The sequence below is a fragment of the Chlamydotis macqueenii genome, chromosome 6, assembly GCF_036417535.1.
Source record: "Chlamydotis macqueenii isolate bChlMac1 chromosome 6, bChlMac1.mat, whole genome shotgun sequence".
Classification (NCBI taxonomy): Eukaryota; Metazoa; Chordata; class Aves; order Otidiformes; family Otididae; genus Chlamydotis; species Chlamydotis macqueenii.
In genome coordinates, this window is record NC_141561.1 from 44,904,528 (window position 1) to 44,927,524 (window position 22,997).

Sequence of the window (22,997 nt, forward strand, 5' to 3'; positions counted from 1 at the left end):
CCTGTCTGCTGGCTGTGCAGCCAGGGCCACTGGACTGGATCATCCTGACCGGGAGGAAGATGGAGGAGGCGCTGAAGCTGGGCCGCAGGGAGGCGGGCGAGGAGGGGGAGCTGGGTGGGCTGCTGGCTGCCTCGTTGGAGAAGCTGCAGGAGATGGAGTGGGAGCCTGCCAGCCGCAGCTCCTCCTGCCCATGGGAGCGGCTGCGGGGCAAGTACCCGCTGCTCGGCCCCCAGGCTGAGGCCGCTGACGGCCAGCGCGGCCCCGAGGAGGGGCTGCCCGGCAAGCAGGGTAGGCAGAGAGGGCGAGGGGGAGCCTCCCCGCGCTCGCAGCCCTGCGGCTCACCGCCCCTCTCCCCGCAGGCAGCGGCCGTGAGTCGGGGAGCGTGGGAGATGGCATCCCCGCACCCCAGAAGGTGCTCTTCCCTGCGGAGCGCCTCTCCATGGAGTGGGAGCAGATGTACCCAGTCGGCGCCGGGCTGCACAACGTGGGGAACACCTGCTTCCTCAACGCCGGCCTGCAGTGCCTGACCCACACGCCGCCGCTCGCCAACTACCTGCTCTCCAGGGAGCACAGCCAGACCTGTGAGTGGGGAGGCCCGGCTCGGCGGGCGGCAGGGGAGGAGCAGCGCCCGCCTGTCCTGCTCCCGGCGCTGCGCTCAGCACCTCTGTGCGTGGCTCTGGCCAGGGCCGTGCGGGTGTCGGGATGCGCCTGCTCTGCTCCCTCCTGCCTGTTTCTCCGTCCAGAGGTCATCCTTGTGTCCGCGGAGACTTTGTCTCTGCTGGGCGTAGCCAGGACTGAGATGGGTCCAAGGGGGTCTGCTGGCTTCCTGGGGGCTGAGCTGGGGGTCCCACACAGCCCCTGCCTGCGGGGAGCGCGTGAGGGCAGGGCCCAAGGCTGCGTGCAGGCAGCAGCTGCTGTTGCTGGGGGGCTTTGAAAGGGAGTCCGGCGGGCACCGCTCCCAGCTGTGCCCAAGGGGAGCACGCGGGGCTCGCAGCCCTGTGCGTAGGGCTCTGCTGGGATCTGCCCCTCAGGGCCGAGCGCTGGGCTCCTCCAGCGCATCCCTGTGACCTGTTTTCCGTCCACGTGGACAGTGTCTCGTCTGGGGCGTTGCGCTGGCTGGTACTGTGACTCGGGCTGCTACCGAAATCCGGAATAGAACTCCTTAACAGCAATGAGAAGTTAAGAAGCAGGCACTTCTTTCTTGCAGCGCTGGGCACACGGGTATCGCTCCACCCAGCGTGCACGCCTGTCTCATCCAACAGCACAGTTAAATACACATTTGATATACATATTCAATAGATTTACGAGAAATGTCACGCATAAACATCAACTTTCCGAGAAATCATTATAATACATCTCCTCCCATTCGCGCATGCTCAGTAATTTGAGTCAGGGGTCTTCTGGTGGTCTCGGGGGTCGTCAGGACACCCCCTCCTCAAATTCGTCGGTCGAACCCATCCTTGAAATCTCCGTATGTGGTCCTGAGAACAAGGTCATCTTTTCCTTGAATCTTCTGGCTTAAAAGTGATGGCTTAGAGCCCAAACAACCTACCTGGGCCTCGTTCTACCACCCCCAAACTTTCCCCAACACAATGGGCCAATTATCTAAGATAAGGAGGTGCCATCCTTCTCAGATAAGGAAGTTTTATGTTCCTTAAGGTAAGGATACTTCATATATAAAACTTAACCCTATATTTCTATGGTTAGTAAAATCACTCTACATTTATATTCCAGAATCACATTGATTAAGTATTCTCCTATTATTAACCATTGATATTGTTATTAATTATAATTCTGCTGATTGAAGTCCTCGATACCCAGATCGAGATGGAAGGGTACGGGGTTTCCTAGCAGCGAGCTGGTATTCATAAGGGGTTTGCAACACTTCGAAGGTTTTGCACCATTTGTTTCAGAAGTTTTGCAGCACCGGGACCTGTCACAGAAGGTAACGCGAGAGCAGATGCTCTCACTAACGCGGCCCTCGTTCCAAACACACTCACGCAGGCTGAGCTGTCCCATGAATTTTATCACCAAAACTCTGCAGCCCTTCAACGACAACTACAGCTGACACGGGAACAAGCTCGGGCAACTGTGCGTTCCTGAAGCAGCTGCCAGAACACAGTTACGCCCCCTTGATATGGGGTTAATCCGCGTGGTTTGTGCTCTCAAGAATTGTGGCAATCTGATATAACTCTCGTCCCGTCATTGGGCCCACACAAATATGTGCATGTAACTATCGACACCCATCCCAGCTTATTGTTTGCCTCTGCTCATGCAGGAGAACGTGCTCAAGATGTTTGCCAACACTGGACGTCAGCGTTTGCTTTCATGGGGGTTCCCACGCGTGTCAAAACAGGTAACGGGCCAGCGTATGCTTCTCGCGCAGTCCAAAACGTCCTTGCTCTGTGGGGCACCCAGCATGTTACTGGTATCCCGCACAACCCCACTGGACAGGCCGTCACTCAACGCGCCCATGGCACACTTAAAAATATGCTGTTAGAACAAGAAGGGGGAACGGAAGGGAGATCTGCAAACGAAAAGTCAGCGAAAGCAATGTATGTGCTCAGTTGTCTAAATGGTTGGAGTGACAATTCTTCCCCAATACAGAAACATTTTGGATCGTCTCCTGTACCTGAGGCCATCCGAGGGCAAGCTCCGGGGATGGTTCAGAATCTGGAAGCAGGGAACTGGGAAGGACCGTTCCCTCTTGTAACGTGGGGAAAAGGATACGCTTGTGTCTCTACAGGAGCAGTGAACACGTGGATCCCTGCGCGATGGGTACGACCGGCGCTCCAGGCTGCCTCGCGTTCGTCGGATTGTTAACGAGCTGTGTGGCAGCTCCGTGGACATCAGTCACGGAAAGCAGAAATGTGTAGGGAACTATCAAAACCCAGCACTACTCCAGTGCCCGCCCTGATGGGGGTTTTTCATATGTGGGGACCGTGCGTGGGCAGGGATGCCCTCCCATATGGGGGGCCCTGCACCATGGGAACCTTGGGGATGTTTACACCCAATAACGCAGTGATTTTACAGCGTAAAAGACCTAAACGAAGTACACGTAGCTTTGAATCTGACTGCCAAGACAATACAGAGTTTGGGAACCCAAGTGAAATTATTGCTGCTCCAGTCTTTGCACTTGGTGTGGCAAGTGCCCAGGCTTCGCTACGCTAAATAAATTGGGCTGTTGGCTTGCTAAGCAAACAAATGCAACTGCATCGGCGCTGTCAGCGCTGCTGACTGATGCAGGTGCTGCACGCGACGCTACTGTACAAAACAGAACCGCTGTCAGCCTGCAGAGCACATCTGACAGGCCTGGTTGCGTGCGCTGGCCACGCGTGCAGCAGCGTCTGGTCAGTACTCTTCCTCTGAATCTGCCGAGGGGATAAACAGAGGCGGCTCGGGGCGCAGGAGAGAGACAGGGCCCAGAGCGCACTCTGCGAACAACAGGGGAGCCCTGAAGGTGCTGCGCCTGCCTCCTTTCTCTGCCCTGACCCTGCTGATAAGCACCCTCCTGCTCGGCGGTGTCTCCGGTGTAGTCGGGGTGGTAACAGAACAGAGCAGCAATAGATTTTTTATTATGAGCACAAAATCACGGTTGCCAGGATTTTGATGGGCTTTGCTGCGTGAATCTGTCTGATCATTCGGAATCCATTCACAAAAGCATTCAAAACTTGCAAAAAGGAGTACAGAAACGGCAACAAAGGGATGGCTTTGATGTATCCAGAAATCTTTTTGGTGGGTTGACAAAAGCTTACTACAAGTAGCTGTAGGATGCTCATTCATTCCTTTTAGATGTGCATTTTGATCTGCATTCCGTGCGTGTGGAAATGTGTGCAGACTTTAATAGACAAAGCCTTGGAACAAGCCTCTTCTCAGAAACAAAGCAGGGGAGATGTGGGTATTTCTCCAGCCAGTACGGTGCCAGTGAAAGCGCACCATCCTTGGGGGAGGGATACAATCCTGCTCGCAGGAAGAAGCCATGGCAGGAGAAGGGAAGCTTTAGGATACAAGATATTGTCAGCAGAACTTATGGCTTGTTTCAACAGAGGCTTGCAAAAAACTAGTCACTGGCTTTGTAGGTAAGGAGGTTGCTGCAGTTGTTATGTCTGTAACAGCAGAAGAATGCTGTAGTAGAAAATTACTTTAAACAAGAAGGGGGAATTGTTGGGGACGACGAGTAGCAGAAGCCACGGGAATGAGAAACAAGAAGCCACGAGAATGAGAAACAAGGGACTTTCCAAGAGAAGGAAAACAAGAGAAAGGACATCTGGGGGTGGATGGGCGATGGGAGGGTAGATAAGCACATAAGCTGTAACAATAAATGATTTCACTTAGCATGCAGCGGGGGTCCGTGACTACGTTCCCACAGCCTTCCCTCAGCCATGACACTTTCTGAGGCCAAGAAAAGCTCACAACGCTCACCTGGCTGTCCTGTCCGGGCCAGGCCACGGCACTCACGCTGATCTGCTCCACAGCCTTCCCCAGCACTGAGGCCAGGCTGACAGGCCTGTGCTTCCCTGCATCCTCCTGTGGCTCTTCCTGTGGACGGGCGTCACGCGTGCTGCCCTCCCGTCAGCCGGGGCCTCCTCGCTCGGCCAGGGCTGCTGGGCAGTGGTGGAAAGTGGCCTGCCGAGCGCTTCGGCCAGCACCCTCAGCCCCAACGGGCGGGTCCCGCCCGGCCCCGCAGATCTGTGTGTGTCGCAGTGCGGTCGCAGGGCGCTGACCATTTCCCCCGGGGGGTGGGGGCTGCATCGTGCTCCCCGTGCCGGTCTCTGGCTCGGGGGCTGGGCACCCTGAGCACAGCTCGCCGGCACAGATGAGGCGCAGGAGGCGTTCAGCGCCGCAGCCTTTTCCTCAGCCTCTGTCCCCGCGCTGCCCCTGCCCCGCCAGGGACGGGGATTCTCCTCAGCCCTGCTGCTGCTGCTCCTGTCTGTGCAGACACAGCTTTCACGCTCTCTCACGGCAGCGGCAGATTCAGCTCTCGCCGGGCGCTGGCACTGCCAGTTCTACGCCCGCACACCCTCACGGCGTCCTTGGCGTCCTGCGCAGCTGCTGACCAGGCCCGGCCGCGCGGGGGCGGTGCTCGGCCTGCGCCCGAGGGGATGCCGCCTGGGATTGGTCGCTGGGCTGTCACTCTGCCCCCGTTTGGGCCTGCCCTGAGGCAATGCTGGCTCTGATTGGTCCTCTTGGCTGTCACTCTGCCCCCATTTGGTCCTGCCCTGAGGCAATGCTGGCTGTGATTGTCCCCGGGTGGTGAGGCTGCTGGGCTGCAGTGCCCGCCCTCCACCTGGGGCAATGCTTCCTCTGATTGGCTGCCTGGGATTTCCCCCTTGCTCCTCCCATCTAATGACGGGTCAGACAGCTTATCAATCATCACGTGCTGCTCTCCCACACGGCGTGATTGGTGGAGCCAGCCTGCCCCGCCCCTGCAGGGTGCCCAGCTTTTTCCACTCTTGCCGCCTTTCCTGCAGGCCAAAAGTGAGAGTGCAGACTCTCTCGGTGCATCTTTGGACCTATAAAAAGTGGGCTTTGCCCTAAAAATGAGAGTTTAGACGCTTAAAATGAAGCTCTAGGCCTGAATAATGTTGTGATTCCTAAAATGAAGGCTTTGAGCTGTAGAAGTGGGGTTAGGGCCCTGTGAAAGAGAATTTGGACTCCAGAAATGAAGCTTGGAGCCCTGTAACGGATGGTTTGGAAACGGAAATGAGGCTTTGGACACTGCAATGAGCTTCAGTGTCTTAAAGCAATGTTTGGGCTCTAAAAAGGAGACTTTGCAAACTAACCCCGAGGCTTTGACCCTGAAAATCAGGTGTCAGGCCACATTTTAGACATTGGACCTAAAGTGAAGGTTTGGACCATAAAAACGAGGCTTTGAAATCTGTAGGAGAGAGTTCAGGCCCTCAAAATTGAGGTCTGGAAAATAAAAATGAGGCTTTGGACCTTAAAAATGAGACTTTGGCCATGAGAAGTCGATGCCGCAAGCCTGTCAGTGTTTAAGAGCCCTTGGGCAGTGTCGGTATTAACGAGCTTTAACGTGGTCAGGCCTGAACTGGTCAGGCAGTTTGACCAGATGATCGTTGTAGGTCCTTCCAACTTAAATACTCTATTCTATCATATTTAAAAAAAAAAAAAAAAAAAAAAAAAAAGAGGCTTTAAGCCCTAAAAATTCCAGAATGGATCCTACAAATTAAACTATGGGAGCTTTGGGAGCTAAAGAGAGTGTTTGGACCTGTAAAGGAGGCCTTGGACCCTAACAGTGAGCCTTTCAACCCTCAAAATCAGAGTTGAGGCGTTAAAAATGACACTTTGGGCCCTTAAAATGAGTCTTTGAACCTTTGGAGTAGGGCTTGAACTTCTAAATGAGGGTTTGTATCCTAAAAATGAGAATTTAGATCTTGAAAATGACTGTTTGGACAACCAAAATGAGAGTTTGGGCCCTAAAAATGAGACTTGAAGTTTGAACTTTAAAAACATGTGACTGCACCTTAAAACTGGGTCTTTGGACACTGAAATGAGCCCTTGGACCCGGAAAATGATTGTCGTAGTTCAGCCCCGATCGGGACCAAACTACGCAGTCTCCGTTCCTCTCACAAGGAAAATTCTTCACAACAGGCTGGCAGACACCTCTCAGGACGTTTTTACATCTCATTCACATCTCCTCTCCTCCCCACTTCTCTCAGCCGGGCTGGGCCCAGTCGGGCCCAGTCACTGCCCGGCGGGAGGCCAGAGGGTGAAACCTGCAAGGCCCACGAGGCTCGCGCCTCCCCCTCTCTGTCCTGCTCAGCTCCTTCACATCTTCTCTACTTCCTTTTTGTCTGTTTTCCCCTTCTTAAATGTGTTACGGCAGAGGCGTTATCATGGAACGTGCTGACACCAATTGGCTCGGCCTTGGCCAGCAGCGGGTCCGCCCTCGTCCCGGCCGAGTCCACTGAACAAAGAGGAGCAACTTCTAGCAGTTTCTGACAGAAGCTGCCACCTTAGGCCCCCCTCGCTAAACAAAACCAGAACAGTGATGATTTAGTCTCTAAATTGAGGATTTGGGGCCCTTTGAATAGGATTGTGTGGCTTGAAGATGCAGCTTTGGACTAAGAAATGAGGCTTTGTGCCCTAAACATGAAGGCTGGCAATGAAAAATGATGATTCGGGCCTTCAAAAGGAGGACATATCTAAATCTAATTAACATTTTCCCTTATATCTACTTAACAACATCTTATCTGAGTAAATTATGTTAACATCTCTAAATCTAATTAACAACGTTTTATCTTACCAAACTAAAAATGTGTCCCAGGCCAAGTTTGAGGCCTGTGGCTCTGGGGGATCAGAAGAGGAGGGTGATTGTTCACGAGGACAATCACAAGGTGAACACAGGTAAACCAACATAAGCATAGCAGTGCCCAACATCAAAAGTGCCCCAAAATAAAGCGCCATCAAAGCGTTAATCATTTTGCTCATTTTTGCAACCTTTTTTTTCCTTTGTGATGGTTTAGCCCGAATTACCACACAGTTTCTCGCTCACACTCCCCCTCCCCAGTGGGGAAGGAAGGAGAACCCATGGGTTGAGATGAAGACAATTTACTAAAATAACAAGGGAAAACTACAATAATAACAGAATATACGGATATTAAAATATACAAAGTGAACAATATGTGTTTTCTCACCACCCGATGTCCCAATGACCGACACAGCCCGTCCCGAGCAGCGATCATGGAAACAAAACTGAGCAGCAAGCAAAGGAGCAAAAGGGAGCCAGCAAGGGAGAGGGAACGATGCCAGCAAACGAGGAAGGAAGATGGATGCCAGGAAGGCAGATACCCGCCCTGGCCAGCCCCCACTTCTCTACTGAGCATGGCGTTCAGGCATGGAACACTCTTTGGCCAGTTTGGGTCAGTTATTCTGTCTGTCTTTCTCCCAGCTTCCCGCATCTGCAAATTAGCGAGACTTGGAAAGCAGGACGGTGTCCTTGGTCTCATTCACAACAACTCATATCATCAGGGTGTTTATCAACATTCTTCACACAGGGCATCCAAAACACACCGGCTACTGAGAGGAAAAATTAACTCCATCCCTGCCAAAACCAGGACAGTGTCCACCCCTTATTCCATACAATCTACGTCATGCATATACATATATACGTGTGTGTGTATATACACAGAGATGTAACTCCTTCAGTCTGTTGAGCTCATTTAGTCCATGACTTTGGGCTCCATCTGTCCTGACAGTCTTTCAGGACAAGAGAGATGGTATGTAGTGTGGGGTTGTTGCCTGCTGCACCTGGAACTCACAGTTGGTACATCTGGCGTGGCTGGTGTATCATGCCCATGGTCTGCGAGTGGAAGATGTTGATCTTGAGGAAGTTGTTGGGGGCCAGTTCCTGTTCCATCACCGTTGCATCTCTCTCGGTTTTATTGAAGCTCATTCTTCACTGATCAGGGTGTTCCTTGCTGCAATACCTTTGACGTGACATGTAAGGACTATAGAAATGATTATATACAGGTCAAATTATTGGCTGTTCTCACCTAACATCAGATCTCCTTCAGCTACACGTGGGACTTCCCCATCCTCCCGCATTACCCACCAAGTACATCCAGGCCCTTCAGCAAAAGCAATCCCACGGGTGGGTTTGCCTTTGCCCAGGGGAGGAATAACCCAGACCGTCTTTCCTAACATATTCCTTAGATGCACCACAGGGACTTTATCACCCTCTGCCCTCTGGCTGGGCAGGGCCAGCTCGATTGGTGGATCCCCGAGTGTTGACTAACCAGGTGGCTTTTGCTAAATGTTTATCCCAATTTTTGAAGGTCCCACCACCCATTGCTTTCAGTGTAGCTTTCAGCAGTCCATTGTGCCATTCAATCTTTCCAGAGGCTGGTGCGTGATAGGGGATGTGGTATACCCACCCGATGCCGTGCTCTTTGGCCCAGGGGTCTATGAGGTTGTTTCGGAAATGAGGCCCGTTGTCTGGCTCAATTCTTTCTGAGTGCCATGTCGCCAGAGAACTTGCTTCTCAAGGCCCAAGATGGTGTTTTGGGCAGTGGCGTGGGGTACGGGATAGGTCTCTAGCCACCCAGTGCTGGCTTCCACCATTGTAAGGACGTGGCGCTCACCTTGACGAGTTTGTGGGAGTGTGATGTAATCAATCTGCCAGGCCTCTCCATATTTATACTTCAGCCATCGTCCTCCCTACCAAAGAGGCTTTAACCGCTTGGCCTGCTTAATAGCAGTGCATGTTTCACATTCATGGATAACCTGTGCAATAGTGTCCATGGTCGAGTCCACCCCTCGATCACGAGCCCATTTGTATGTTGCGTCTCTTCCTTGATGGCCCGAGGTGTCATGGGCCCACCGAGCTAAAAATAGCTCACCCCTGTGTTGCCAGTCTAGGCCCACTTGGGAAACTTTAGTCGTAGCAGCCTGATCCATCCTTTGGTCATTTTGGTGTTCTGCCGTGGCTCGACTCTTGGGTACGTGAGCATCTACGTGACGGACTTTTACAACCAGATTCTCCAGCCGGGCAGCAATCTCCTGCCACAGTGCGGCAGCGCATATGGGTGTCCTGGTTCTGGCTAGAGCAGAGTTAATATTCACCTGAGCTGTGCAGAGAACTGGAGCTGGTGGCCCCTATGGCTGGGGCACCCAGCTGGGATAGTTAACTAATGAGCCAACAGCTGGGGTTAATTTACCCAGCTGAGCCCATCCCATCTCAGAATCACAGAATCACAGAATTATTATCAAGATTGGAAAAGACCTAAAAGATCATCCAGTCCAACCATCACCAGTACTTCTCAGCTAAATCATATCCCTCAACACAACATCCAAACGTTTCTTGAACACCCCCATGGTCGGTGACTCCACCACCTCCCTGGGCAGTGCATTCCAGTGCCTGACTACCCTTTCCGAGAAGTAATATTTCCTAATGTCCAGCCTGAATCTCCCCTGGCGCAGCTTGAAACCATTGCCTCTAGTTCTGTCACTGTCTACACGAGAGAAAAGGCCGACCCCTAGCTCACTACAACCTCCCTTCAGGAAGTTATAGAGAGCTATAAGGTCTCCCCTGAGCCTCCTCTTCTCCAGACTGAACCATCGCAGCTCCCTCAGCCGCTCCTCATAAGGCCTGTGCTCCAGACCCCTCACCAGCTTCGTAGCCCTCCTCTGAACGCGTTCCAGGGCCTCAATGTCTTTCTTGCAGTGAGGGGCCCAAAACTGAACACAGTACTCAAGGTGCGGCCTCACCAGTGCCGAGTACAGGGGGACAATTACCTCCCTGTTCCTGCTAGTAACACTGGTTTTGATGCAAGCCAGGATGCCGTTGGCCTTCTTGGCCACCCGGGCACACTGTCGGCTCATGCTCAGCCGAGCATCAATCAGTACCCCCAGGTCCGTTTCCTCCACACAGTCCTCCAGCCACTCCACCCCAAGCCTATAGCGCTGCCTGGGGTTGTTGTGGCCGAAGTGCAGGACTCGGCATTTGGTCTTGTTGAACCTCATCCCATTGGCTTCAGCCCAGCTCTCCAGCCTGTCTCTGGAGACAGTTCCCTCTGTAGGGCGCACCTCCGCCAGTTCCCTCAGCACTCTTGGGTGGATCTCATCCGGCCCCATGGACTTGTGGCAGTCCAGTTGGAGTAGTAAGTCTCTGACCGTTTCTTCCAGAATCACAGGGGGGTTAGCGTGCTCCCCAGCCGAGACTACCAGGTCAGAGAGAGGAGTACCCTGAGGATAACTGGTCTGACCTTTAAAGACAGACGTAAAGAAGGCATTCAGAACCTCCGCCTTTTCCTTATCCTCAGTGGTCACATTCCCAGCCTCATCCAGCAAAGAGTGGATATTCTCCTTTGTCCTCCTCTTACTGTTAATGTATTTATAAAAGAGTTTCTTATTCCTTTTCACCCCAGTGGCCAGGTTAAATTCAAGCTGGGCTTTTGCCTTTCTGATTTCACCTCTACACATCCTAACGACTTCCTTGTATTCATTCTCTGACACCGTGCTCAGGGTATCAGTGAGGAGGGTGCTGAGGGGAGCCTCCTGCTACATGGAAGAAATGGGGTGTGGAGATTTGTAAGCCATCGTACTGTGTTGGTATTCCATCACTGTTTTGTGGTTTTTTTTTTTCTATTATTGCTGTTAAATTTACTTTTTGTTCAATCTCAACCCACGTGTTTTTGCTGGTTTTTTTTGTTTACCAATTCTCCCCCTATTCTCTCGGAGGGTGGGGGAACGAGAGAGAGACTGCGTGGTCTGGTCCCGGTCAGGGCTGAAGTACGAAACATGGTGTTTCTGTGCCTGTGAACCCCCTGGAAAAGAGCGCTCTGGGGCACTCAGAACCCTGGGCTCTGTTTGCCCCTTACACACAGACGTGTGTGACCCATCCAGCCTTCTTCAAAGAGAAGCTGTGCGTAGAACAATTTATGGTCTCCAGCATTTTTAAACTGGTATTTAAGGTGCAGACTATTTGAAGGAGAAGCTATCCACTGCACCTTTAATTGAGAAAGACAGATGCAAGTGTCATGATTTCATTTTACAGCAATAAAAGGACACACAGGTTGGGAGCTGGGAGATTAATTTTGCATTCACATTAAGTGATTTTCCGACAGTTAGCACAACCTGCAGGTTTTTACAGGACTGTGTCCTTTCAACATACAAATTGTAACATCAGCCTTATGCAGAACACATTACTGAAGGCAGTTGGTTTTTTTTTTGTTAAGTAGAATTGTTCAAATGTTTTTATGACACACTGGTCCAGACACCAGCAGGGTCTAAGGGAGTGACTGTCGGTTATTTGGACCTTCAAGCCCCTGTCGCTCAGATCAACCACTCATGGTTTCGTTTTCATATGCATTCATTTACAGAAGGAAAAAGCTACTTTCAAGATTTTAATAAATGGTTATTTCATAAACACAGTAACATAATCAGTTCCATTAACATTAACAGAAATGTTTACTGCTACATGACTAATTTGTTTGAACTGAAACAGTTTACAAAAAAACACCCAAAACCTGCAAAAATTTACTAGGAATAGAACAAAATTAAAATATGTCATTTTAGACATACTCTAATCAAACAGCCTCCTCCTCTTTCATAGTCTTTCCCCTCCTCCATCACGTTGTTCCGTCATGGCTACTCCTTCTTTCATAAGCCTTCCTGTGATATGGTGGAACACCTCTGTATCTGTTAACGTTCCCCCGCTCTCGTCCCCCTTCAGGTACAGTCCGTTCAGTGGGAGTCCGACCTCTAAACCCTGGGGACCTCGATCGTGAACGGTATCTTCTGTAGGGGGGTGACCTTGATCTGGAATGGCGAGAGCCACGTGACCTTGACCTGGCACGAGAGTTACGGCTCTTCCCTTTGCCTCTTCTTGGATGAGGTGGTGATCGCAGGTAGGAACGGGAACGGGAATGGCTAAGTGATCGAGAGGAGGAGTTAGTGCGGGAGGAACTTGATCTTGAATTGGAGTAGCTGAAAGAGTAAGATGAAGCAAGATGAGGAGACTTGGATCTTAAAAAAACCACAGCACACACAAAAAATAGATGATGTTAATTCAAAACAGTCACTCTCCCCAGTTCTTTACCTCCCAAATTTGGTTTGGTTTCTTTACCTCTCCACAACTGCTGCTTTGTCAGTGGAAAAGCAAACAGGAAGGGTCAGTGTATGTATGGTCTGTCCCATGAACGACCATAGCTGTTGACTGATTTAAACTGGTGCATACTGGCCGCTACTGGTATGTGAACGTGCACATTTTTCACTGCTCCACAAGTACATCCAGTGCAAATCAGTTGTGTTGCAGTAAGATAGAAAAAGAGCAAGTCCTAACGGCTACAGGGCAGTAACAAACACCAAGAAAACGTGATTTAGCCTGGAGACAGTAAAGCTCAACTCTAAAAGGCCAGCTTAGTCTACTTCGCTTCATACTTAGGTGGTGCTTGGAACGGGGTGAAAAATACTTGTCCTGCAATCCTACATACAGGGCTATTTGATCAACACTTCTAGCCAGGTGTCCCAGCAAAATCTGGCACATACCTCTCGCTCTGACCAAGGACAGCGATCGCATTTCAAGCAAAATCATATCGTAACGCTTCTACACTCCGCCTCTCGTCATACGACTCCATGCCATTACTCTAGGAAAGACCCTGACAGCATGACTAAGAGAGAGTCCCGGTTAAAATCTCTCCATGTATCCACAGGAGATACAGAAAAGAGGAAATCCTTCTAGACAATCTGCTTCTCCTTCACGGAGGAACCGAGAGGAAACGGCCTTAAGCTGCACCAGGGGAGGTTTAGATTGGATATCAGGAAAAATCTCTTCACCAAAGGGTGGTCAGGCACTGGAACCGGCTGCCCGGGGAAGTGGTTGAGTCACCATCCCTGAAGTTGTCCTAAAATAACAGTGTGGAATTTTCCAATCATTTGCTCCAGCAGTATTGGCTAAGTTGTTAAAGGAATCATGTCGGAGGCCGATTTCTATTGGGAAATCAATTTCTACAGCCCTGTTCAGCCAGCAATCAAAAGCCTGGCTTTCCACCTGATCCTTTAATTAGATTTAGTTTTTATATGTAATTATGGTTTGCTCAAAATTATTCATTGTTTAAAGTCCTCCTTTCAATCATGTAGCAGGTTTTTTTTTTTAAATAATCTTACTGCAAGCACAGAACCCCTTTGTTAAAGCCAAGTCCAATTAAGCCATTTAAAAATTAATTACCGCCTGTATTTTCCACAGCTCTCTGCGCATACGTATTCCATTATAAATCAGCTGCTGTATAAGTGATGTGTTACGGCCTCATTTAACAGGTGACAAGTAGTCACCTACTGCATTTCTGTAGAACACTTACCGTTCCCAGCCCGGTCTGGCACCTGAGCAGTGAACTGCAGTGGCTCTCATGGGGTGACCTTTTGGAGTGGGGAGAGGGAAAAGGGAAAAAAAATCCCATTCAGTTTATCTGAAGATTTTTTTATTTAAGAAATTCTGAAGTTCCTGTCACTTACCAGCTGTGGGTATGGGCTGTCCTGGGGGGCCCAGCAGACTCGGCAGTGCTGGCTGTCTCAGTGCAGGAGCCTGACAGCCCTTGTGAATACAAGCAAGAGTTGCAAAATAAGCTCTACTGAAATACAAGACTCGCTGCTTGTGTTGACATAAAACTGAGCTTCTCTTCCAACACACTGCCGACGGACAGCGAGGAAGATGTAGCGAGTTCAGCAGCACTCACCAGAGCAGCAGGAGGGGTAACAGCCAGGAGTGGTGGTGGAGGTGGTGGCAGTGGCGGCGGCTGCTGCTGCGGCTCCCGAATCTGCGCAGAGCGCCTTTTTGTGTAGCCAGTTCCGTTGCTGAAGCTGTTCACAGCCTAGAGGCAGAGAAACATTTACAAAGAGGTGACAGGAAACTTCAGGAGATGTACGAAGAAAAGCCTCCACAGGGTACAACCCCTTGTGTATTCCTGTCCGTGCTATCAGCCCTACAATAAATCAACACACAGAGGTGTGAACAGATGGCATTAAACACCGGTATCAATGACTGGCAACGCAGAGTCTCTGTCTTTGAGGGCCTTCACTGTTAACACCAAACTTGAAAGGGAGGCAATCCTGTTAAACAACAGCGGGACCTGAATTTGCCCCATGGCCTCCACAGCGTTGTGAGCTTCTGTAACAGCAGATCATGTACTTGAGCAGGAAACTGAGCCGTATTCAATCCAGCCCTGCTTAAGGCCATGTCAGTGAATGCTTCCTTCCCTGCCAGCTGTTTGCAAGTAGACTTTTCTGACAAACAGTTTACGGAAACGTCATCACGTTACCTGGCGTAGGAACCTGTTGGCAACTAATGCATCTGGAGAAACGTCTGTCTGGTGACACGTTGGGCAGGTGTGTTCCTCAGATTCCAGCAGCGCTGTTCTAATGCCTGTGAAGAATTAGAATCATCAACACAGATTTTAGCCCAACCATGGATATTTTGTGAGTTCTAACCAATGATAAAAAGACATCTCTGATTAATGGGTGAATGTGGTCTTGAATGGAGAGCATGGAGCTCTAATTGTCCAACAGCGTACAAAATGTCTAGTACGAAGCAAATACCTGTACGGTTTTGATATTTCACTGTTGTAACATTGGAAGCTGTGGAGAAGGCTCTGTCCTGGTGTTTTGACTCGACTTTTTTCAGCTGTCTAGTACAGCGAGCGGTCCCCAAGCTCAACATTAACGAATAAAACACATCTCAAAAAACATTAGTAGGTTCCAGTTCTGAGGGTTTTATCCAGCTCTCCCGTGGAGAAGAATGTGCATTAAATGCCTGACTATCTGTTGGTTGCAGACCACAGGAAATCACCAGAGCTGGCTACAGAATTCTGTATGAGAGAACGGGCTGTGGACAAGCTCAATGCTTTCAAGATCTCACGCTGTAATCACCTGCACAGTTCCGCACTCTCCTCCCACTCATCTTTCCACATGTAAAGAGGATTTAACAACAGGTAAAAAGGGAAAAAAGCTTTCTGCCTTTTTTCCTTTATACAAGAAGAGACCTTTCCTAGTCACAGTGTACTTCAGTGTGAAACAGAACTGGTCTCCAAGTACAGCCGTTATCTCCTGTATCTGCTTTCAGAAGGTCAGATGTGATCTTTTGAATCAACAAACATGGGGGTAACACTCACATTCATCACAGTAACTGTTTCCACAGCAGGGAATCACAGCTGCGTCAGTCATGATCTCTTTGCACATGGGACACAACAGCTCCTCTGGAACGGGATCTGAGGAGGAGGAGGGTGGCTGCTCTGACAGAAAAGGAGGCTTCTCCTTCTTTCCTCTAGCATAAGCTTCCCTGGGGGGGTTGGGGAAGGAAAAAGACAAAAGTTAAAGATGGGTAAAGGAAAACATTTCCAAGCTTTGGATTTTACCACAGCAAGATCATAGAGTCATAGAATCTTTAAGGCTGGAAAGATCTCCAAGATCATAAAGGCCAACTGTCAACCTAACACCACCACGCCTACTAAACCATGTCCTGAATAACAGATGGAATTCTTCTCCCTGCACATTCCCCTTCCAAAACACAGGCTTAGTTGTTCAAAATACTTTTCTACAGCGACAGCACTACAAGAGGGAGGGAGGAACAATTTTCCTTCTGCAGAATTCTCCCATTCATTGGATCAACTAAGAGATTAGCTCAGACTAGGAAAATAACTTTTGGACAGCTAGGAATCAGGTGAAACGAACCCCCCTCTCCTTTGCCAGAGGGGAAATGTGAACTGCAGGCTCAGGATAAAGTTATCTCTGTGCAACTACATTTTATAAATGACAGAAGTCTATGTCACAGCTTCCACTAAAGGAGATCTGTGACAGAACAACGGAAGTGCTGCCACGTGCATTGTCAAACAGCCACTCTTCTCAGCACACAGCAGGATTTTTTTAGTTTAGAGTCACAGGAAAACCTCAGTCTGCTTCACACATGAGATCTGATCAAAGTCAGAGCGGGAGGAAATCTCCGTCCAACAGCAATTGGTTAAATTTTGCAAGAAGCCTTTGAAAGATCAACCAGAAGCAAAACGAGCTCTCAATGAGAACGACTTGCCTGGAAACTCTACTGAAATGTTCTGCAGACAGACAGATCCTTAGCGTACCCGCAATTTAACCAACTTCCAGGGGCACGAGCAGTTGGTACCACCCTAATTCCATATGGGAAAGGATCCCGGATTTGAAGGTGAGGATACAACGACAGTGTTTCCTCCCTCGAAATGACACAGCCTGGCCAGCTGGCTTGCACTGCCACTCGGACATCTACGCATGCTTTCCCTCGTTCGCTTCTTGGTCAGTCCAGTTAATTCCATACTTACGCATTAATAAATGGTATGACGTATTTTCCATCAGTGGTTATCATCGCGCCCTTTGTGCTGGGATCTTTCACCTCCATCATGAAACTCCTTGGAATTCCTGTGCTCTTTCTCAGTCTGGGAACAGACCCCAGCTTTTTGTCCTGTTAAGAAAAGAAACGCAGACATCTCTCATCTTAACACCCACACGCAAAATGACATTTCAATGATGATTTTAGGCGGCAAAGCCTTTACTCCTCTCCTTTCACCTATCGTAGGGGCTGCTCGGCTGAAATACTTATTTCCTAAATGACTATAGCCAGGATGACCCAAAGCCTTGAGCAGTGCTTTGAACTCAGTCGATGTTCTTTGGCTTAACTTCAGGTTCCTAAGGGTGAGATATCCCTTGGCTCCTTCCACTCAGAGAAGAGACACAAACCCGCTCCTCCTGCAAAGCGCAGTTCAGAGGGAGAGCTCAGTTCAGTGCTCTGAACCAGTCACTGGGGAAACTGACATTCACTGTCTCTGTAGGAAGGCTGGATTCACACCTCATGCATATCCATTCAGTGCCCAACGCTAAATGGCAGGAATGCTCAACCAGAGGCTGTGGAATTCACATCAGCAAATATTCCACAGATGGGGTCAACAGAAACATCTTGTGTTTACACAAAATACTAAAAACTGTGAACGGTCTTTGAAAAAAAAACCTAAAACCAGAAAAATTTCCATTAATACTGAAATATAGAAAAATAAGCCTGAAAGTTCACAGAGAAACATCTGTGGACAAATTTAATGTCCATGACGTAGAAAATCCAAAACAGTTACACTGATAATTCCAGGTTTCCCTTCCAGTTTGAAGGCCTTTGCAGCATTGCCGTATAAGCTCTGTATTTCACCCCAGGAGAAACAACTCTTAACGTGAGCATTCACGGATTTGTTACCTAAGTGCCACGGCACAAAAATTAAAAGCTTGGTAACACCACAAATCCCCCACGGTCTTACCCCATGTGCTGGGCAGTTCCTTATGTAGTGGCCAGGTTTCCCACAACGGAAGCAAGTATATGATGGTGGAGGGGCAGCCAAGGGATTCTTCACGTAACTAGAAGTTTTTTGGGAAAAAAAAAAGAAAAAGGTATGCATGTGTCTCTCTACAATTTGTCCACAGGCTCCAAAGAACACATTTGACATTATCAACACCTACTTGACTGGATCATATTCACGGCAAGACTGCGTCATCATAGCTTTTATCTTCTCTTCTTCGGTGGCACTGGCTTCAGCCAGGTTGGCAGTCTGTGTAACGGGGAATTATTTGACACACATTAGAAACACCCTTCAGCCCACACAGCCAACGACACCAGCACTCACCCACTGCTGTAAAGAGCAGCACGGCGCTGGCTGCGCTTGCGCAGAAACAGCTGCTCATACAAAACACAGGTGTCCCGACGGTGTTCTGGGGGTCCTTACGCCGTTACATGGTGTTTCTGTGCCTGTGAACCCCCTGGAAAAGAGCGCTCTGGGGCACTCAGAACCCTGGGCTCTGTTTGCCCCTTACATACAGACGTGTGTGACCCATCCAGCCTTCTTCAAAGAGAAGCTGTGCGTAGAACAATTTCTACTCTCCAGTATTTTTAAACTGGAATTTATCTGCAGATATTCAAAGGAGAAGGTATCAACTGTACCTTGAATTGAGAAAGATGTATGCCTGTATCTTTATTTCATTTTACAGCAATAAAAGGACACACAAGATTAGGAAAATTGTTTTTTGCTTGCTGAAATTCAGCCTCAGACACAGAAGCATTAAAAGGAATCAGGTTTTTTATAATCCCTCATCAGGACAAAATACTCTTTTCAGTAGAAACCTGGCCACCGTGTGCTGTAGGCAGGCCAAACTGTGCGTTCCCCCGCTACTAACGTCTTCACATTAAGTGATTTAACGACAGTTAGCACAACCTGCAGGTTTTTGTTCCAGCTGACTGTGTCCTTTCAACATTCAAATTGTAACATCAACCTTACACAGAACTACGTGTTCACATTATTGAAGGCAGCTGGGTTTTTTTTTTAAGCAGTATTTGCTCAAATGTTTTCATGACACACTGGTCCGGATACCAGCAGGGTGTAAGGGAGTGACTGTTGATTAGCAATAATAAACCAGAAATCTGTTAGCACCTTGCCCGCACGCACTGCCAGTCTGCACTAAAGAGGTTAAAGCAACACTTTTGAGCTGCTCTGTGTCGTGTTCCTGAATTTTCCTGAAATACTTGATGTTATGCAGCCTTATGTAGAGGCTGCTCAGGTGTGCTCCCCTTCTGTCTTCCCAAACTGAGAACTACTCTTTACACGGCAGCATCAAATATACACACAGCTGTACATCACCGTATAACATTTAAAAACACCGAGCAAACACTTTTTTTCTTTTAAGTATTTGACAGAACATATCTATACCTGTGTAAGCTGGGACACAGAAATCGATGCGGAAGAGCCGTGCACCTGTTCACAACACATTAAACACATAGTCAAGTTCTACAAGCAAAACACAGCAACAGTGAATCTCTGCTGTAGTCTGAACGTCTGCACTCTGTCCTCTGAGTGTCACTGAAAGAGGCATTTCCAACCTGCTGTCATTTGAGTTTGTTCAAAACACAGTCCCAGCCTATGACCGCTGAAGAGTGCCTCTGTGGTTCCTGAGAAGAAATGAAAATAACCAAACCCGCTTGGGATCAACCTATTGCTCCAGAATATCTCGGAGAGGGACCCTGGCCCAATCCTCGGAAAGCAAACAAGAAATTAGGAAAGCTGTCTATTGGAGTCCAGCATTAAACAGTTTATCATCGACCAGTTACTGAAACGGAACCGTTCAGAAACTGTTAATTAGTTCTTGTCCTTTTTCAGGAAGCAGTTGTTGTATGGCCTGCAGGCAACAGTCTGATTTTCTTACGAAAGTGGTGGCACTCTTTTCTCCTAAACAAATATCAAAAGCAGCAAGTATGCACAAAAGCTTATACTTTGTTCATGAACTTCTGGATTAGATGACAGCTTATCCAGGATCAGATCCAATGATCCAGGGTTAGAGGAACGCCTCTCACCATTCCAGAGAAGAGAAAGCAGTTATCCTTAAAAGAAAGGTGAAAAATACAAAACACCACCTAGTAACTTTTCTGCTATCAGGACTATTTTGAAATGCGTAGTTACGCATAGTATTCGACCCGAGTGACAAATCAAGATCTCGACCATCACCAGTCAAGTATCTCCTTCTGTTACTTCTTTATATTTCAGCAGCCGAATGGCAGTGCTGTCAACTCTGAAGAAAAATGCTGTCCCTTCTCCACGGGTAAATTCCAAGTGGCAGTACACTAAAGAAAGGCTTCACCTTTGGGAAATTAAAGCAGCATCAACCCTGAAGTCACCCAGATCCAAAAATGTGCTGCAGGCAGAAGTTCAGGAAAGCGACGGGGATTTTACCCACAGGTGCACCCGGCTCTAACCCTGCAGCAAGATCTCCACACTGGGTTTTAGATATTTTCATTTGCAGACAAACTGCTAAACTGAACTGCTTCATCAGATAAAGTGGAAAGATCAAATGCAGAGCTGTAGAAGACCACTTTGTGTCGCAACGAGAGTTAAATCCACCGCAATCTATTAAAGAAGTTTAAGCCCTCAGAGGGGCCCAACCAACATCACTTCAATTATCCAGTTCTAGGAATAAAGACCCAAGTATTGAAGGTCGTGAAAAGGAATCAGTTAGCCTCACAGAACTGTTCTCAACATGGATGGGATGTGTTGGGTTTGGTATTTGTTGGAACCTCAAGTCCCATGTAAGGAAGAGCACCAACTTTAACAAGAGTGGTTTGTCAGTGGTTTTTGATAACGTCTGTAAACTGCATTAGGCAAAAAAAAAAGTATTTAAAACAAAAGCGAAGGACACAAAGTGAAAATGGCAAAAATGACACAGGTGTGTGTGTGTTTTATATAAAGTGCACAAGTATGTGTGTATGTGGGTATGGAATCAAGCGCGGTGTGTAGGAACAAGTGTGAGAGTGTGTTTTTACATACTGCTTTTGGTGTTCCGCTCACTGGCTCAGCTGGACTTCTAGAAAAAGAAAGAAAGAAAGGTGATCAGAACTTGAAATAAAGCACTTGTACCCCACAGAAAGCAGTGAAAACAGATTATAAAGCCTCAACATCAGCACCTTATGTACTGATAGCCCAGCGAATGTGGGAATTTATTCATATACATAAACTGTTCTCTCCTGGAACATCCAGTGCCACTAAAAACAACCACAAACATCCCAATTCTACTCTGTCACAAATTATTCCAAGACTTCCAGGGACAGAACACAACAGGGCAAGAGGAAGTCCTCAGGTATTTTGCCTCTGCTCTCTAAGTATCAAAACCAGGAAATCTGTGCTACAGTGTCCTGTTCTTAAATAACCAGCCATCAAACCAGGAAGGTAACTGTAGCCAAGCTGTAGATCCCTGGTGTTACAAACAGGCACCAGATACAGAACTGAGTTTCTAAGAAAGAACAGTGATGGCCTAGACACTGCGAAGGGCAAGTGTACTTAGCGCAAAAAGATCAGTCACCTGACCATATTTAGCCATGGCAGCGCCAAAAATACCAAATGTGTTACATCTGCTGTATGGGCTGAAAACAGGAGTAGAAATGTCACCTGACAGCAGTTCCTAGGATCTGGTGTGATTTAGGAGTCCTGTGACAAACGTACTGTCCCAGCAGGCTTAAAAATGTCCGTCTGCTTTCGGACGTTCAAACCTACCCCATCACAACAAAAATTAACAGCAGCTTTAACAGGAAAGAGAAATCTGAATGCCTCTGTACGCCAATATCCAGGAAAAAGTGAACAGACTGCACCCGCTACCAAAGAATACAATGCTTTAGGGACACTCACGGGACAGAGGTTTTGCTGGGAGCTTTAACTCCTCCAGCAGGGATTCGTCTCACAATTACCGAGCAGTTCTTCGGAATCAAGGTATCATCATCTGTGTATTCTGAAAGCAACACAGGAATAAATCAGGAAGAGATAAAAAACTCTAGAGCACATTCTAAAGAAAAGACTGTTGTAAGGGTGCCAGAGAACTAAAGGAAAAAAGATAATGTTCAAGGAGTGAAAACAATTTACAAGTCTCATTATTTCTGAAAATCCCATCCCAAAGTCTCCAATCACATTCAAGCTCCTCAAGATGGCAGATCACCAAACGGAAACATCATACTAAGTAATACAAACCCATTATCAGCTCCAAGAATCAAGCACCATTGAGCAGATTTAAATGAATTTATGACTTCTCTAAGAATCCTTCTTGCTTATATTCACCATAAATGTTCTGCCGCAAAACTTCAGTACCGGCCCGACACCGTTACCGTGCACTATCAGGGAAAAAACCACCCACGGTTAGAAATGAATGATGAACTGATGCTCCATAGCATCTGCGTGGCAGTGTCCCTGGTGTACAGCAGCAGTTCTATTAACAAGAAATGCCAAACTGTCCTTCAGAGGCAGCCAACACTCAAGTGCACGATGGCTTTAAGGGCTCTGCTGAGATTCCAACTCACAGCTGCACTCTTGACCCAAAATGTTGCTGGGGAGCAGTTTCTGCAACAGCCACAGAACCAGTTTTCCAGTGCCGCGGCGTACAAGAAGTTGAAGGCAAAGTTAAGTGACCAAACCCGCTGTTTTTCTTCAAGTCAGCCACCTGTTCCATTGCCATCCCATTCAGCTTCCTCCAGCAGATTTCAAAGAAATCTGGCAAGCCTGTTCTTATCAGATATCCTCCCACATTTCCGTATCATTTTCCCTGAAGAATTCCCGGAAAGCAAAACCTTAGTGAGCTCTCCACGTTGCACATGAAGCGCGGGCACTTGTAGCCTGGCTGTGTGGCTGAAACACAGCTCTGGCGGTGGTTGTCAGAAGAGCCGCGAGGAAGGAACAGCTCTGTGGGGCTCCCAGCACAAGTCCCAGCTAGGGATGGAGGGCGAATCCCATTGTCGCTTCCCACCCCGCGCCCGCCGCCCCCACGCACCTTCTTTGGTCTGGGCGTTGGTGATCTGCAGGTCGCTGTTGGGCGCCTTCAGCTTCTCCCGGGCCATGATCTGGCGCTTGAGGTCGCGCAGGGAGATGTGCAGGCCGTTGAAGATGAGCGTGTGGTACTTGAGGCTGGAGGAGAACTTATAGTGCAGGCAGGACATGGTGAGGGCAAGGCGGTGT

The 22,997-nt window shown here is 48.6% G+C and overlaps 2 protein-coding genes across 2 annotated transcripts; one reads left to right on the forward strand and one right to left on the reverse strand.

Annotated features, from left to right (window-relative positions):
* Positions 1–59: 59 nt before the first annotated feature.
* Positions 60–12,229, forward strand: LOC147600365 (ubiquitin carboxyl-terminal hydrolase 36-like). Its single transcript, XM_086751256.1, has 4 exons — positions 60–288; positions 360–593; positions 2,253–2,356; positions 12,197–12,229. The coding sequence occupies exons 1-4, from the start codon at positions 60–62 to the stop codon at positions 12,227–12,229; spliced, it is 600 nt and encodes a 199-aa protein (XP_086607382.1).
* Positions 12,230–13,043: 814 nt separating this feature from the next.
* On the reverse strand, positions 13,044–22,978 carry LOC147600366 (E3 ubiquitin-protein ligase RBBP6-like). The gene is made up of 12 exons (XM_086751257.1): positions 22,813–22,978; positions 21,684–21,783; positions 21,447–21,485; positions 20,829–20,865; positions 19,221–19,265; positions 17,980–18,068; positions 17,781–17,877; positions 16,803–16,942; positions 15,627–15,793; positions 14,778–14,881; positions 14,196–14,330; positions 13,044–13,109 (listed from the first exon to the last, which is right to left on the reverse strand). Exons 1-12 carry the CDS (start codon positions 22,976–22,978, stop codon positions 13,044–13,046), a joined length of 1,185 nt encoding a protein of 394 aa, XP_086607383.1.
* Positions 22,979–22,997: the final 19 nt, after the last annotated feature.